Source organism: Trichoderma harzianum (assembly GCF_003025095.1).
Source record: "Trichoderma harzianum CBS 226.95 unplaced genomic scaffold M431scaffold_14, whole genome shotgun sequence".
In the NCBI taxonomy this organism is placed as follows: Eukaryota; Fungi; Ascomycota; class Sordariomycetes; order Hypocreales; family Hypocreaceae; genus Trichoderma; species Trichoderma harzianum.
Genome location: NW_020209262.1, coordinates 824,561 through 837,438, shown reverse-complemented (window position 1 = coordinate 837,438; position 12,878 = coordinate 824,561). Strand labels below are relative to the sequence as shown.

At 49.8% G+C, this 12,878-nt stretch overlaps 3 protein-coding genes across 3 annotated transcripts; 1 reads left to right on the top strand and 2 right to left on the bottom strand.

Annotated features, from left to right (window-relative positions):
* Positions 1–4,296: 4,296 nt before the first annotated feature.
* On the bottom strand, positions 4,297–6,012 carry M431DRAFT_499409 (hypothetical protein; the record flags this gene model as incomplete). The annotated part of the gene is made up of 2 exons (XM_024917795.1): positions 4,297–5,180; positions 5,274–6,012. 2 exons carry the CDS (start codon positions 6,010–6,012, stop codon positions 4,297–4,299), a joined length of 1,623 nt encoding a protein of 540 aa, XP_024770267.1.
* Positions 6,013–7,544: 1,532 nt separating this feature from the next.
* On the bottom strand, positions 7,545–8,279 carry M431DRAFT_70136 (hypothetical protein; the record flags this gene model as incomplete). The annotated part of the gene is made up of 1 exon (XM_024921801.1): positions 7,545–8,279. A coding segment is annotated over one exon (735 nt), but the record flags the coding sequence as incomplete, so codon positions are not given.
* Positions 8,280–10,043: 1,764 nt separating this feature from the next.
* Positions 10,044–11,874, top strand: M431DRAFT_512176 (hypothetical protein). Its single transcript, XM_024919795.1, has 4 exons — positions 10,044–10,503; positions 10,645–11,064; positions 11,122–11,453; positions 11,520–11,874. The coding sequence occupies exons 1-4, from the start codon at positions 10,376–10,378 to the stop codon at positions 11,570–11,572; spliced, it is 933 nt and encodes a 310-aa protein (XP_024770265.1). The 5' UTR covers positions 10,044–10,375; the 3' UTR covers positions 11,573–11,874.
* Positions 11,875–12,878: the final 1,004 nt, after the last annotated feature.

Here is a 12,878-nt window from a genome sequence, read left to right as displayed (position 1 = left end):
TATTTTTCTTATTCCTTTTTTTCCGGCCCTCCCATGTCCCACAATTTCCACCCCACGGACAGCCCCTCTATGCCAGTGCGACCAAATGTTGTACAAAGTCTGAATTGGGTCGTGGCTATGGGGGCAGGATGCTCACAGCATGATGAGTGAGGTACGGCGTTCGTATGCCGTTGGCAAAAGTGCTATCATTAGCAACCGACACTCGTGTTACCGTGTGCCAATATCAGACTCAATGCAACACTCTGTAAGGCATGTATTGTCCAGAGCTGCTCAGAGTTGGCAGGCCACCGGAAATGATCGGCAAGGCGACACGCCTGAGTCTCTCTCTGTCCAGGCTCATTGGCGAGATTCGTATCGGTGATCCGAAATTAGAAATCATACCATGCCCTGTTTCTACACAGTTCGGCGGTTCGGTCGCCTTATGTAATAGCAATCCACTGTACCTGCTGTATGAAGACGGTCAGGCTTATGCTCTGCATAGAGAGACAAGACCTGCAGCTTCCTAGACAATATCGATAACGAGGACTTAAGCGCCCGCCATCTCAGCTGCTCGGTGAGACACTTTCGCTGTGTATCTTGCCGAAGGCGTCAATTGGTTTTGTAACGTAGACAGATAATGGCAAAGGTGAATGGCCTACTACGTCACAAATCGTTATTTCAAGGCATGGTGGTGACTAGCATATGATGCGAATTGATGTGCGTCTGCGATATGCTGAGACTTTGACGGCTTCCTCATGATGAATCCGTTGGCCGTCAAGAATACCCGGGAGCTTGCAGAATGAAAGGCTGTGCTGCCATCCTTTTGCTTCTTTGCAGATCCATTCAGGCAGCATCACATCCGGTGTGTAAAGCTATTCCCATCGATTCAGAAAGACAGCCTGCTGCAAAGACACTTGGCCGTTTCCCCATGTCCTCACCATCGTCTTGTCACTGGCTGTTACTATTCTTGTTCCCGATCGTCTCTCCCTCCCTCCGCTCTTAGTCGGGCACGTCACCGGGTTGACGGGTCACTGTGCCGTTGCAAGCGCTCTGTTTGCACGTATGTACTCCGCACTGTTCGTACCAGTGACTGCCAGCAGTAATTCGCAGTATTCACACTAATATCACCGTTGTTAGGGCGCCGGAAATGCAGAGCAGGCTGCCAAGGCGCAAAAGACTGCAGTCAAGCAGCGTCCCGCGCGAAATGGTTGGCTGTGGTGCGTCCGTGAGGTGTGGCTGTTTGTTGCAGCGGCTTAGGGCGTACTGTGGTAACTTCAATTCGGGCCGCCCTAACCACTCGAATTAGCAGGGGTGTTGCTTGCTGGGCTGTGCTGATCTGTTTGACAGTGACAGGGGGTGGTGGAGTGAGTCAAAAGAGGGATCATGCTGGCTGAAAAATGGATGAATTGAGGATGATGATGAGAGAATGACCGCGCGGGATTACTCGAGTGCAGAGATTCGGAAGAGCTGGAACTTGCAGGAATTTCCGTGACCAATCGATCCTTTCCGAACTGCCGCTGCGCACTCAGGAAGCTGCGATCCAGCTGGAGCGGTTGGGCTGGGATGATCGCGGCTCGCTGTGATGGACGGCAGGAACGACAGAGGCACACCCGAGGTCAATCTACCTCGGCTGCCCACGCACCATCATACCTGTATGATGTACCAAGGTACAAACGGCTCTCATCCTCTCGTCTTCTCCGTAATAATTTCTGCTTGATCTCGCCCTGTTTTCTTTCTTTTTTCCATCATTTCTTGGCGAGATCGTTACGATCCAACCAATTTTATCCCTACAAGGTCCAATCTTCCTGCGCCCTGCCGATCTCCAGAGTCAGAGTCTTCGCACAGTCGCACAATCCACACACGAAAACTCAGCGACTGGCCTCGGCTCACGTACGGAGTCTTGAGTGAGAATTTGCGTCTCGGTGGACCTTAACAGCGTCATAGAAGAGACGTCGGCAGCATTTCAACAAGTGAGCCATTTTGTCGCTCCGGAGAGTGAAAGCACGCCGACAAGCTGTTCGTACGGTTCTGTACCAGTACAAGCAACTTCGATGCAGCAATCGGTCTCCATGTCAAATGCAGAGGTTGCCAAGGCTCATTGTCGGTGGTGGCTCTTCTTGTTGGCATTGTGGGCGTTTGATTAGTGCTTTGACTGACTTATGACACCGCATCAGTCTTCTAAATTTTTTTTCTTGCTTTCTTTTTTTTTTTTTCGTATTGGTGAATACGAGGTTGCTCAACTTCATCTCGCATTATTAACACACACTGCAGCCACCAACCGCTTCATGCAGCACGACCATCCAGTCACATCGCTGCAACGGCCTCTGGGCAGCTGAGCTAACCATGGCCGCATCGATACACAAGCTGTGCCCTCACCATTACTATCTCCAAGTCCTGCAGCGAGGGTCCACTATCCACTGCACAAGACCCCGCCATTCCGTATCCCGTATCCATCGACAGGAGAAGCCGCTTGGCTGTGTGCTCTTGCTCTTGCTCCGTACAGTCTGTACACACGAGCGGATCGCCGCATGGTAGCTGGAGTCTTGAGGTGTAATAATAGCATCATGGCTTCGTATATGCTGCCAATATTACAGCCCACATGCGAGAAGCTGTCAAATAGGAGCCGCCATCTTAAGCTTATACGACCCCTGTGGACGCCTGCATGATCGACTCGGCCAACCACCAACTTGCCAGCTTCTAACACTTTGTATACCACGGCCTCGTTCCAGCAAGAGGCATGCGTGAATGGCATTTTCTAGCCCACATGCGGGGTGACGATTCAGTCAAGATGCACGGTTTCTTGCCGTGTACGAGTACAACTCCGCGAATGTACTCTCATCGAATCCATCCTGGCCCACCTCTAGTGGCCCGATCGTCAGGCCAAGTCTGTGCATTGAACGGTGGCGAATGGGGCCGGGGAATGACCGTCTCTGCAATCTGAGTTTTCCAAGGTCGAATGATGCCAGCTCAGCTAGCTGGGCAGCTGTCCCAATTAATCCAACTGCACGTAGCCTCCCTTCAAGATATGTACCGACAAAGTAACTCATCGCTTCAATAACGGGCGGATAAGTCCGTATCTCCTCATATCCCATCTTTGGTTGGGTTGATGGCGCGGCAAATAGACTCCAGATCGATGTGTTTGTTGTTGGACCGAGCTCTACCGGTGAGCTCCCTCTCCACCGTAATGTTTGCAACCAACAGAGCGACTGGACTATTTTTATCACCACCATGTAAATTCGGCCAATGACATCTCAAAGGAATCGAGATTCCTCCTCGGCCACCGTTCCGCTAGCTGTCCTGTCACCCCTCTCGGGCAACTTGCGGTGATGAGCACGGACGCTGTTTAATGCCCAAGTTGAAGCTGGTTTTTCTTTCAGCTCCTCGCCACCGGAATTTTCTTGATAGGTATACTACCCAGCCACAGTATGTAGATGTAAGGGTATACGATGACCGATCGTCGAGCCCGCGTGGAGATTTCCCGATGCCGAACTCCTCAGAAGTGGGAATAGTTCACGCCCATACTCGTACTTGGCAGATCGTTAGCCTCAGAAAAAAATGACGATGTTCCACTCCAGAAGATGGGAATGACGCCATTACTGAGCCGAGCCTTGGGATACCCAGTAAATATTGGCTATTTCCTCGGGGAACGAGCTTGTGTGAGGGCCGTAATGGTCCCGCCGTGCGTATGATGCTTTGGAATGTAATAGAGGATCCTACTCTCGGCTTTCTTGTATCATAGTGAGGTCAGGATGCTTCAGAGCAAACTATTTGTCTGCCATGATCACAATCACAGCCAAGTTTGCAGTTTGGCGATCCACGGGGGGTCATCGAAATACGAGCTGCAGGAAAAAGTTCTTTGCACGTTATGACTGACTTCTGAATGGCTGCTTGATAACACGCTAATCCTAGATATCCCATCTATCGTGAAAATACTACAACAGGAATGACTCAAATTAGCCGAAGACAACTATACCTCAGTTCTAGCTACAACAACTGGAGATTACACACTTTTCCATATTCCCTGGTCTCATGTCTTATCCCGTGAGTTCCAACAAAGCCATATTCGCGAACAGACTATACGACCGACCATATTGGCCCGTGGCGTTGACTTGTACAGATGGTTTGTGAGACTTGGCAGCAAGTCGACGTCGACTTTACTATTCGTATTCCTTTGAACCTCCAAGTTGAATGCTGAATAAACTTGCCGAATGTCAGAATAGTAGTCAATCACATACTCCCTCTCGTGAGTTCGCTTCCACTTCTGCCTTTTGCTTGAGCTGAAGAGTACGAGTGACCTTTATCCAACTGTCCCTGAGATTAATCGGTACGGTCAGTCTTTGGCATGTCTGAAGCTTTCACCATGGACTTCAGCCAATCGTCTACCACATGGTTGGGGCCGAGCGTTCCCTTGAGAGAAAATGTCGGACCTTCTTCGTCGTACAGCTCTGCGTCAAAAGAGTAGCGAATTTCGGCGCGAATGACCTCATCCTGATTCTCAAACGCGTTTGCTAGAAACGATTGGAGGTCAATTGAAGGAGGCATGTCTGGAATGTCAACTCTCATAGGGGGCTTCTTCAAATCACGAGGCCAATCTCGCTGTCTTGGAACCTCGACATAGAAGAGAGCGACGTCCGCGGAAACACCAGGTGGGAGATTTAAGCGGTGGCCCGAGTAGGGCTCGTGGTACCCAGTTTTGGGAGCAACACAAAGTCTCGGGCGAAGCCAACTGTGAACGCGCCAAAAATGCTCTTTGTAATCTTCGTCGTTACGCTGCCGCAGATAAGCAGCTACTTTTCGGGCTTCTTGGTGCTGCGGATCGTCTTTGGCTGGCATGGGGAGGTACGGCTCCAACTCCACGGCAGCTATACTGGGGAAAAGCTCTGTGACAAGTTCAGGCATGTCCGGGTGGTCATCCCCAAACTTGCGTTTAATTTGTTGTTCCGCCTTATAATCAGCATTAAAAAGACTGCAAGTGATGCTATCCGCAATCAGGTATGTTTCGCCTTTGCTGGTTTGCGGCTTCGGCAATGTGTAGCCATTTTGTGCGATATCTCTGAGGTATACATTGACTGTGGTTCCAATGTCGGGTAAAAAGTCTCTGACGCTTTTCAGACTGACGGCCATCAGGTAACCTGTTGGAAGGTGTGTACCAAACATGCCATACTCTTCCTCATCATTGGTCTTTGGAGTCCACTCTGAGCCTGGAAAGGGGAATAAACGTGCTTGAAAGACTATCTTGTCGCATTTGCCTGCCAAGTGTTGCTTCTATGCGACTTGTTCGGCAAAGCTTATACGGCCCGAGAGCATTTTAGAGTAATCCAGGTCTTCGATGTGACCATTGCAGAGAGATGCGATGTCGAGAATCTCGGAGTTGACTTTGCGCTCATCAGTAAAGAACACGTGCCAATCTTTTTCCCAGTTTGGGCTGAATGGAAATGTGACTTGGAGTGAGACTTGCTCTTCTGGATTCATCGAATCAAACAAAGATTTGATGTTCTTGGCGACTCTTTGCAATGAAGTTGGTAGACGTTGGGTGTGATCCCAGAAGTGCGACGGATACATGATGGTGAATTCGTGGGCTTCTACTGCGGCAGTGACTCGCACAACTGTGGTAGTGGTGTGCTTGATGAAAGAAGATATCTCCGCTGTGGGTTCAACAGTCTCGAAATATTTCAAGTCTTGATTGCGAAATCGTGAGTGAGCTGCGCCAAAATGATCCATTCTTGGATCGGGAAACGTATCTTTCATCAGAGACTCATCAGCTGCGTCGAGGTAGTCGGTAGTCAACGGCAACTTTGTTTGGCCCATGGGCAAGTTGATGACTGCAAAGTCGCTTATTTCGTCCCCGTTTCTAATTTGAAGTCGGAGGATGATCGTGGATGGAATGCGAGAGCCCCAAGCTGTCTGGACCTCCACTCGAAGACCTGGAGCGACACTCCTTGCCATACGCCCAACGTGATGGCGAGCGAAACCGGGCAAAAGCGTCTCATTGACGTGTAGCAGGACGCTATTCCACACAGATATGGCTGCCATTCTTTTGAGGTTGCTTCGAGCTTCCTTGGATGCAGCAGCTTCCTCGGTGCCAGTTCCTTCATCTCCCGAGGCGGCGACAGAAGGATCAACCTCGACGACCTCGAGAGTGTCAGACGCCATAGTGACAATGGTGCCTGACAAAAAGAAAGGCTGGGACAAAGTATGTCGGCCTGAGACAGATATCAGGTCGTGAAGTGGTGGTAACTGAAAACACGCTTCGCGAGAACCCGCGTATGGAGTGAAGAAGATGGGGAAATTTTGGCGCACGCGTCACGCTGTCAATAGCAAAAACATTCCGAAAGATATCACCTGACAAGCGGTAAGCCGCGGCTGAAGCGATAATGCGTAGAGAGAGAGAGCTGTTGCGTCGTGACAGCTGTCAAGTGGTTGCCAACTGGCGACCGGGAGAGCCTTGAGCCGAAGCCATCAAAGTTGGATGCACATGTGACTGGATGCTCTACTACATACCTAATGAAGATATTCCGTACATATAGTGAAGAGAATACAAATAGGATTGTGTAAATATGTAACTTGATCATTCTAGTCACTTTGGAGAGGCAGAATAAAGATGAAGTGACAAGCCATAGGCTCACTAGTAACTTCAAGAAGCAGTAGATCAGCTTAAAACCCTTTATTTACTCTTATCTATTTAAATCTCTGCATTACTTCTCTGGTGTATGCAGAGAATGGCGTGCATTGCAGACATGTTGCTGGCTCAGTTTGCTGGGCGACGACCAGGACAGTATAAAACAATCGATTTATACCTAAGCTATCTACCGATTATCTAACGCAAATGACCTAGTCCATTAATCATCTCCCCATGAGTTGGGTTGCCCATGTCTCGACCGTGAATCCATGAAGAAATCCCCGTAGGCGCCTTGTCCTCCCTTTGCCAGATGAACCATTTCCGATACCGAAAGAAAAAGAAGAAAGAACCGAACCGAACCAGCGAAACTTTTCGATATGTAAACCGACTGAGTAATGCAACGCGCAAACTCACTGTGCGAGGCGACCGTATGCCCATAACTGAAACTCGTGTCCTCCATCAGTCGCCGACCAAAAGTTGGCCGACCGAAGGAGGCAAACGAATAGATGACTGCAATCACTAGAAAAAAGAAAGAAGTCCGAATCCCCACCCCTCCGTATATGATTCAACACAACTAGTGGCTCCGGCAGAAGAGAAGGTACTTGTATCTCGACGATGACATCCATCGTCTGCCGTTTGCCTTCTCCCATCCTTCCATGTCTCCCAATCGCACACGAAGCTAGTGATCCTCCGTCTCAGTGCCTTCACGGGTATGCCCCCAGTGATATAACTCGTCGTAATTGATGAGTCCCTCGACATGCTCAATTCCCGTGTTTTGATTGATGGCTTCCATGTCTGCCTATTGGTTGACCCGGCGTCCAAATTCGTGTCTCACTCGGTATGCGAACGTCTGCATCTTGCGTTTCACCGCAGGACTCAAGTCATGATTGCAAAGATCTTCCAAATCAGCCAAGATCGCGTTTAGCTTTGTGTCGCTCACAAAAGATGGTGGGCTTGAGGTGTGCGGACGTGAGTGTGGGATGTCAAACTGCCGCATTTCCAACATCAACTGGGCATTGTTCAGCATGGAGATGTCGACTGGCACGGGGGTCGTGTTGATGACTGCCACAGCTTGTCCGATTGCCGGCTCGGCATCTAGGTTAATGACCAAGCCTCCCTCCAACCGGGGGCCCACGTATGGTTCGGTTGTGTGGATGATTCCGCCGAAACCTGCATCTGCCGACCAATACTCCACGGACGAGTGTGCATATTGAAATGTTTTGAGGCTGATCAACAGTGCTGTCAAATCATCGTTGCCCACTACTTCCATATCGCGCAAGCTCATAACAGTGATGGCTGCTATCACGCTCGGGGCGTTGAGGATATGCACCTGGCCGGTTCGCCGTGTTGCTTTGGCAAGTTGGTGCATTTCGACGCTCAACTCCTTGTATCCGTCCCATTGCAGCCAGTTGTGTGCATGCAAAACGCCCGTCGTGACGCACTTGTCAACGCACTTGCGGAAACAGGCCTGATGATCCGCAGGATCGGTCTCAATCATGTGGAAAACATTTGCGACCAACGCTTGACATTGCGCCTCATGTTGCTCTTTAGAGATGCCTTTATAGTCTCTTGCGCTTGGAGGGCGATAGCCCACCATCAGCTTGGCATATTCCTCGTTCTCCAGGCGCTCTTGTCCGGGGTCCAAGTCGCGAGGCGCGTCGATGGTGACAATAGGATTCTCCCACCACTTTCGAGAAGACATCCTGTCGACTAGCTGACGAACTGTCAAATTCGTTTCGATGCTTTTGGTCTGCTTGCAGAAGATGGAGAGTGGAGATCCGTTCAACGAGAGGAGATGTGTGTCAATTATTGCGAGATGGGTCTGGTGAAGGAGGATGAGGGGAATCAACGCGACTGGGAGAAAAGGGTGTTGTTACGAAGAGAAAAGTGAAAAGTGAAAAGTGAACAATGAGTAGAAGATGCAAACGCGCGCTTGCTCATGGAATTGCAGAGAATCTAGCAGAAAGCTGCAGGGCCGCCAACAGCTGCACATTCGACTGTCCTCATCACCCGGCGCTTCTGACATTTGCACCAGGTGCCTCCCTTTTGCAGGTTGGCCGCAACCTCACCACCAAACTTGCTATTTCTATTTCTAAACGAAATGAGACACAGCCCGGGTTTCTATATACTGTCCAAGTACATGATAAGATATTCGAGTTGTAGGACCTTACTCTCGCCGTCCCGAGTGTGGTGGAGTCGCAGCCATCTTCCTCAAACACCTGCGAAGGATCAAGGCGGTTACAATTTTTTACTTATTACTTTTACACAAAACCCCCTTGGATTTCGATAAATTATTCCTTTCTCATCTGCCTTTCCGCCTGCATCAGTTCATCGCAGTGTCAAGATGGCTCGCCGTTCACATGCCAATGATTATGTAATCATGCTTACTAACCGACGACCCATTACCATGGGTCAGCGTTTGCGGGAGATTTTTCTGCCGATCAATGACGTGCAGGTCTAAAATTAGCTGAACAATAGGGTAGGTAGCCAAAAACGACCGCAAGAATGAGAACGACATTCCTTGAATAGACATATGAAACTGAAGAGGAAATTGAAAAGAACACATCTCGTCATTGAGTTACTGTAATTTCTCCTGAATTTCCCGCGCATGATATAGCGACAGCATTGGGGCGGTATAATCTTTCTGAATAGAAGTTCTAAGACGTTTCACATTGGGAAACTTCACAAGCAACACTTCGGTTGGGTATGGGGAAGCAGAGCGCCACCATGCTCTTCTCCACAGGGGAATAAAACGCGACCATCATCGTTTGACAACTCTTTTACAGAGGTAATGTCAATACGAAGTTACCATATGTCTCGTGAGAGTCCCCGAATGATGAGGTTTCATCCTGTGCACATGATGTCGGACGTAGGATGAGTGATATCTTAACTCCGCCATGACCCAGGTGACTCGGCAAGGTAGATTGCACAATTTGATGACCGGAACGGCAACTTGCGACAATAGAAAATGTGCAAGTTTCCCTCACAAGCAGTGTATTCCACTCTATATTTTGAGTTTTGAATACCTTGCACACCGGCAAAACCCGGGGTGGCCGGCTGGATTCAAAGGTTCTGCTCTGTGGCGGCGCTTCATTACATCAATATACCATCTGTATGCTTAATATCCTCCAGCTGCGATTAGCGGGGCCGATCAAATGCCCCACGTTCGCAAGGCTGGACAGATGAATGGCTCCGAGCGCCTCTGGAGTCCCAGACACCAGCCACAAGCAAAATCGTGCGGGTCTGCAAACAACGCACCGAAAGTGAATTGCTTCTGAGAGTGGCTGGCTGAATAAGACTCATCATCGCAGGTGTGTGTAGAATCACAATGTCTACGACCGATCGTATGAGGAAATGAAGAAGTTGCGTAGATGGCGGCCTGGCCTAGATACTATAAAAACCATCGCCAGCCTCATCTTCTGCATAACTCGGCATCTCGGAACGACCGATTTCGAAGCCGCCGGTGAATCTGTGGCTAAGCTCAGCCACCTGAGCGTTTATCTGACCCGCACCCAATCGCTTGAGCTGCCCAATCGAATTGCCCGAGTGTTCCCGAGCCCACCCTTGCAACAATTTTTTTTCATGCCCCTAGACTAGCGCGGTCCCCGGGAAGAAGGGAGCAGGAAAAAGACCTCAAACAAAAAGCCGCCGCTTTTCATCACCGCCCTCCCCAGACAAAACCTCAAACCTCTCCACGTCGAATTCCTCGGCCTAACCAGACTTCTCTTTTTTCTCCCCACTCAGTGTTTGTTCGCTGCTTCAACTACTCTCGTCACAATGGCTGCTGCTCAGGTTACTCTCTCCGAGCCCAAGAAGCTCGAGGGATTCTCTCTCTACTCTCGTTTCGCCCTCGCTGGTGCCGTCTGCTGCTCCGTCACCCACGGTGGTCTTACCCCCGTCGATGTGTATGTTGCTACTCCCTCAATTTTTCCTTCCTAGAGGCTGAGATCATTGCCCTTTGCCTGGCGATGACCTCTTCTCTTCTCATCTTTTAGCACGTGAAACCGAACCGCGTTGGCTGACCGAATATTTTCTCTTCGATACAGCGTCAAGACCCGTATCCAGCTCGACCCTGTTACCTACAACCGTGGCCTGATCGGTGGTTTCCGCCAGGTCATCCAGAATGAGGGTGCTGGCGCTCTCCTGACTGGTGCTGGCCCTACCTTTGCCGGTTACTTCCTGCAGGGTGCCTTCAAGTTCGGTGGTTACGAGTTCTTCAAGGCCCAGTTCATCAACGGACTCGGCCAGGAGACTGCCTCCAACAACCGAACTGCCATCTACCTGGCTTCCTCCGCCGCCGCCGAGTTCTTCGCCGACATTGCCCTCTGCCCTCTTGAGGCCACCCGTATCCGTCTCGTCTCCGAGCCCACCTATGCCAACGGTCTCGTCGGTGGTTTCTCCAAGATGCTCAAGAACGAGGGTGTCGGTGCCTTCTACGCCGGTTTCGGACCCATCCTCTTCAAGCAGTAAGTACCAGAATTGAACGAAATTGACTGAATGAATTGCGCTTACGCCTCCTCTAGGATCCCTTACACCATGGCCAAGTTCGTCGTCTTCGAGAAGGTTTCTGAGGGCATCTTCCGCCAGTTCCCCAAGGAGAGCCTCTCCGACGGCATGCAGACCACTGTCAACCTGGGCTCCGGTCTGATTGCCGGTTTCGCCGCTGCCTTTGTTTCTCAGCCCGCCGATACCATGCTTTCCAAGATCAACAAGACCAAGGGTCTCCCCGGTGAGGGCACCACCACCCGTCTGATCAAGATTGGCCGTGAGCTCGGTCTCCGTGGCTCCTACACTGGTATTGGTGCCCGTCTCTTCATGGTCGGCACCCTGACCGCCGGTCAATTCGCCATCTATGGTAAGTGGCTACTAAACACCAAAACTTCGCGATATTCGTCGAATTTTTTTTAACACGTCCAACCAGGTGACCTCAAGAAAAGTCTGGGAGCTGTTGGAGGTGTCGAGATTGCCAAATAAACGAATTCTTTACGTTCTGATGATATAAAAATGGAGTTTCGAGACGGGGGAGAAAATGGATCGAGATTACGGAGAGGGGGTAGCTATATACGGTACTGCCCAAGGGCTGGGCTTTCCTTGGATTGCTGAGAGTTTCCCTATTACATATAGAAGGGAACAGTCTCAATTTCGACCGGGACCTTTGAGAGATTTGGTTTCTTGTTCGATTGTTTGGCCGGGTTGATGAGGCGGCCCTAGAAACAGGCGCTGGTATACATCTCTTGATTGCCTAGAGTAGAGTATAGAGTCGGCAGACCACTGGCATCCCCGCTAAGGGTTGTATAATAGTCAATCTTCTTGCGTTATCAAATAGACTTGGTTTTCTGGCCATATGATGCATTTTCATCTAGATGCACCGCAATAGTGATTGATGTCGTGATGTTGGGCGCCGGTGGCAGAATTTTGGCGGTGAGCCATTAATGTGGAGCCATAGTTGCCGTAATGGGTAATGTCCGAAATAGGCAATGATACATAGGTACATCATCAAACTGCTGACCACTGGCAGTTTGACAGAAGTTTACGACATTAGGATTGATGATATAGGAATAGATGATTATTTTTACATATGATTCTACGCACTTCATTTCTAGAGGAGATTCGGGGCATGCAGCTTAGAGCTGCGTTAGTCAAAAGGCATGTTTTGGGAGACGAGGGTAGAGAGGGAGGAAGAAAGGAAGAGATAGAAGATATGATGGAATTCAAGCGGGACGGGCGGGCATGCGATTATAAATAACATGTGCTTTGATTTGTGGATTGGGCGTTGCAGCCATGGCTTTGGCCATTGTGTATGCAGTTGGATGCGGAAGACTTGCTGGACTGTATATATAGCCTTCTAATGACGCTACATTGGGATCCGTATTCAATGTTTGGCAATGGATATCAACATTACACCGTTGAACCGTTTTATGACGAAGGTGACACTAGGCCGCTTTGCCTAGCGAACATGTTGTCATGGAAATAGCTATTCAGAAATATGCACTGTGTCTTTTCTCCTTTGACATGGCAAAGTCAAAGTTAAGTTTCTTACGTGGGGCGTATGGAAATCATAATACAGGTCACCTGCTCCGTCTGGTCGCTGCATTTCCATCGCACCATTAATTCCGATTGCACCTCGAGTTTGTTCAGGCACCGCTGCGGACGAACATGACATACCTGGACAAAGGATTGCAAATCGAGCAGGAACCGAAGGTTGTTACCCCAATCAAACCGTCTTTGAATGCCCTTGGCACATCCCCCAGCATCCTGGGCGTAGAGGACATGTTCAACC

Excerpts from the sequence above, each read along its gene's own strand:
- M431DRAFT_512176 (XM_024919795.1), top strand. The coding sequence starts at position 10,376 with ATGGCTGCTGCTCAGGTTACTCTCTCCGAGCCCAAGAAGCTCGAGGGA. Across the intron at positions 10,504-10,644 it reads GGTCTTACCCCCGTCGATGT|CGTCAAGACCCGTATCCAGC; the intron begins GTATGTTGCTAC and ends TCTTCGATACAG. Across the intron at positions 11,454-11,519 it reads CGGTCAATTCGCCATCTATG|GTGACCTCAAGAAAAGTCTG; the intron begins GTAAGTGGCTAC and ends ACGTCCAACCAG.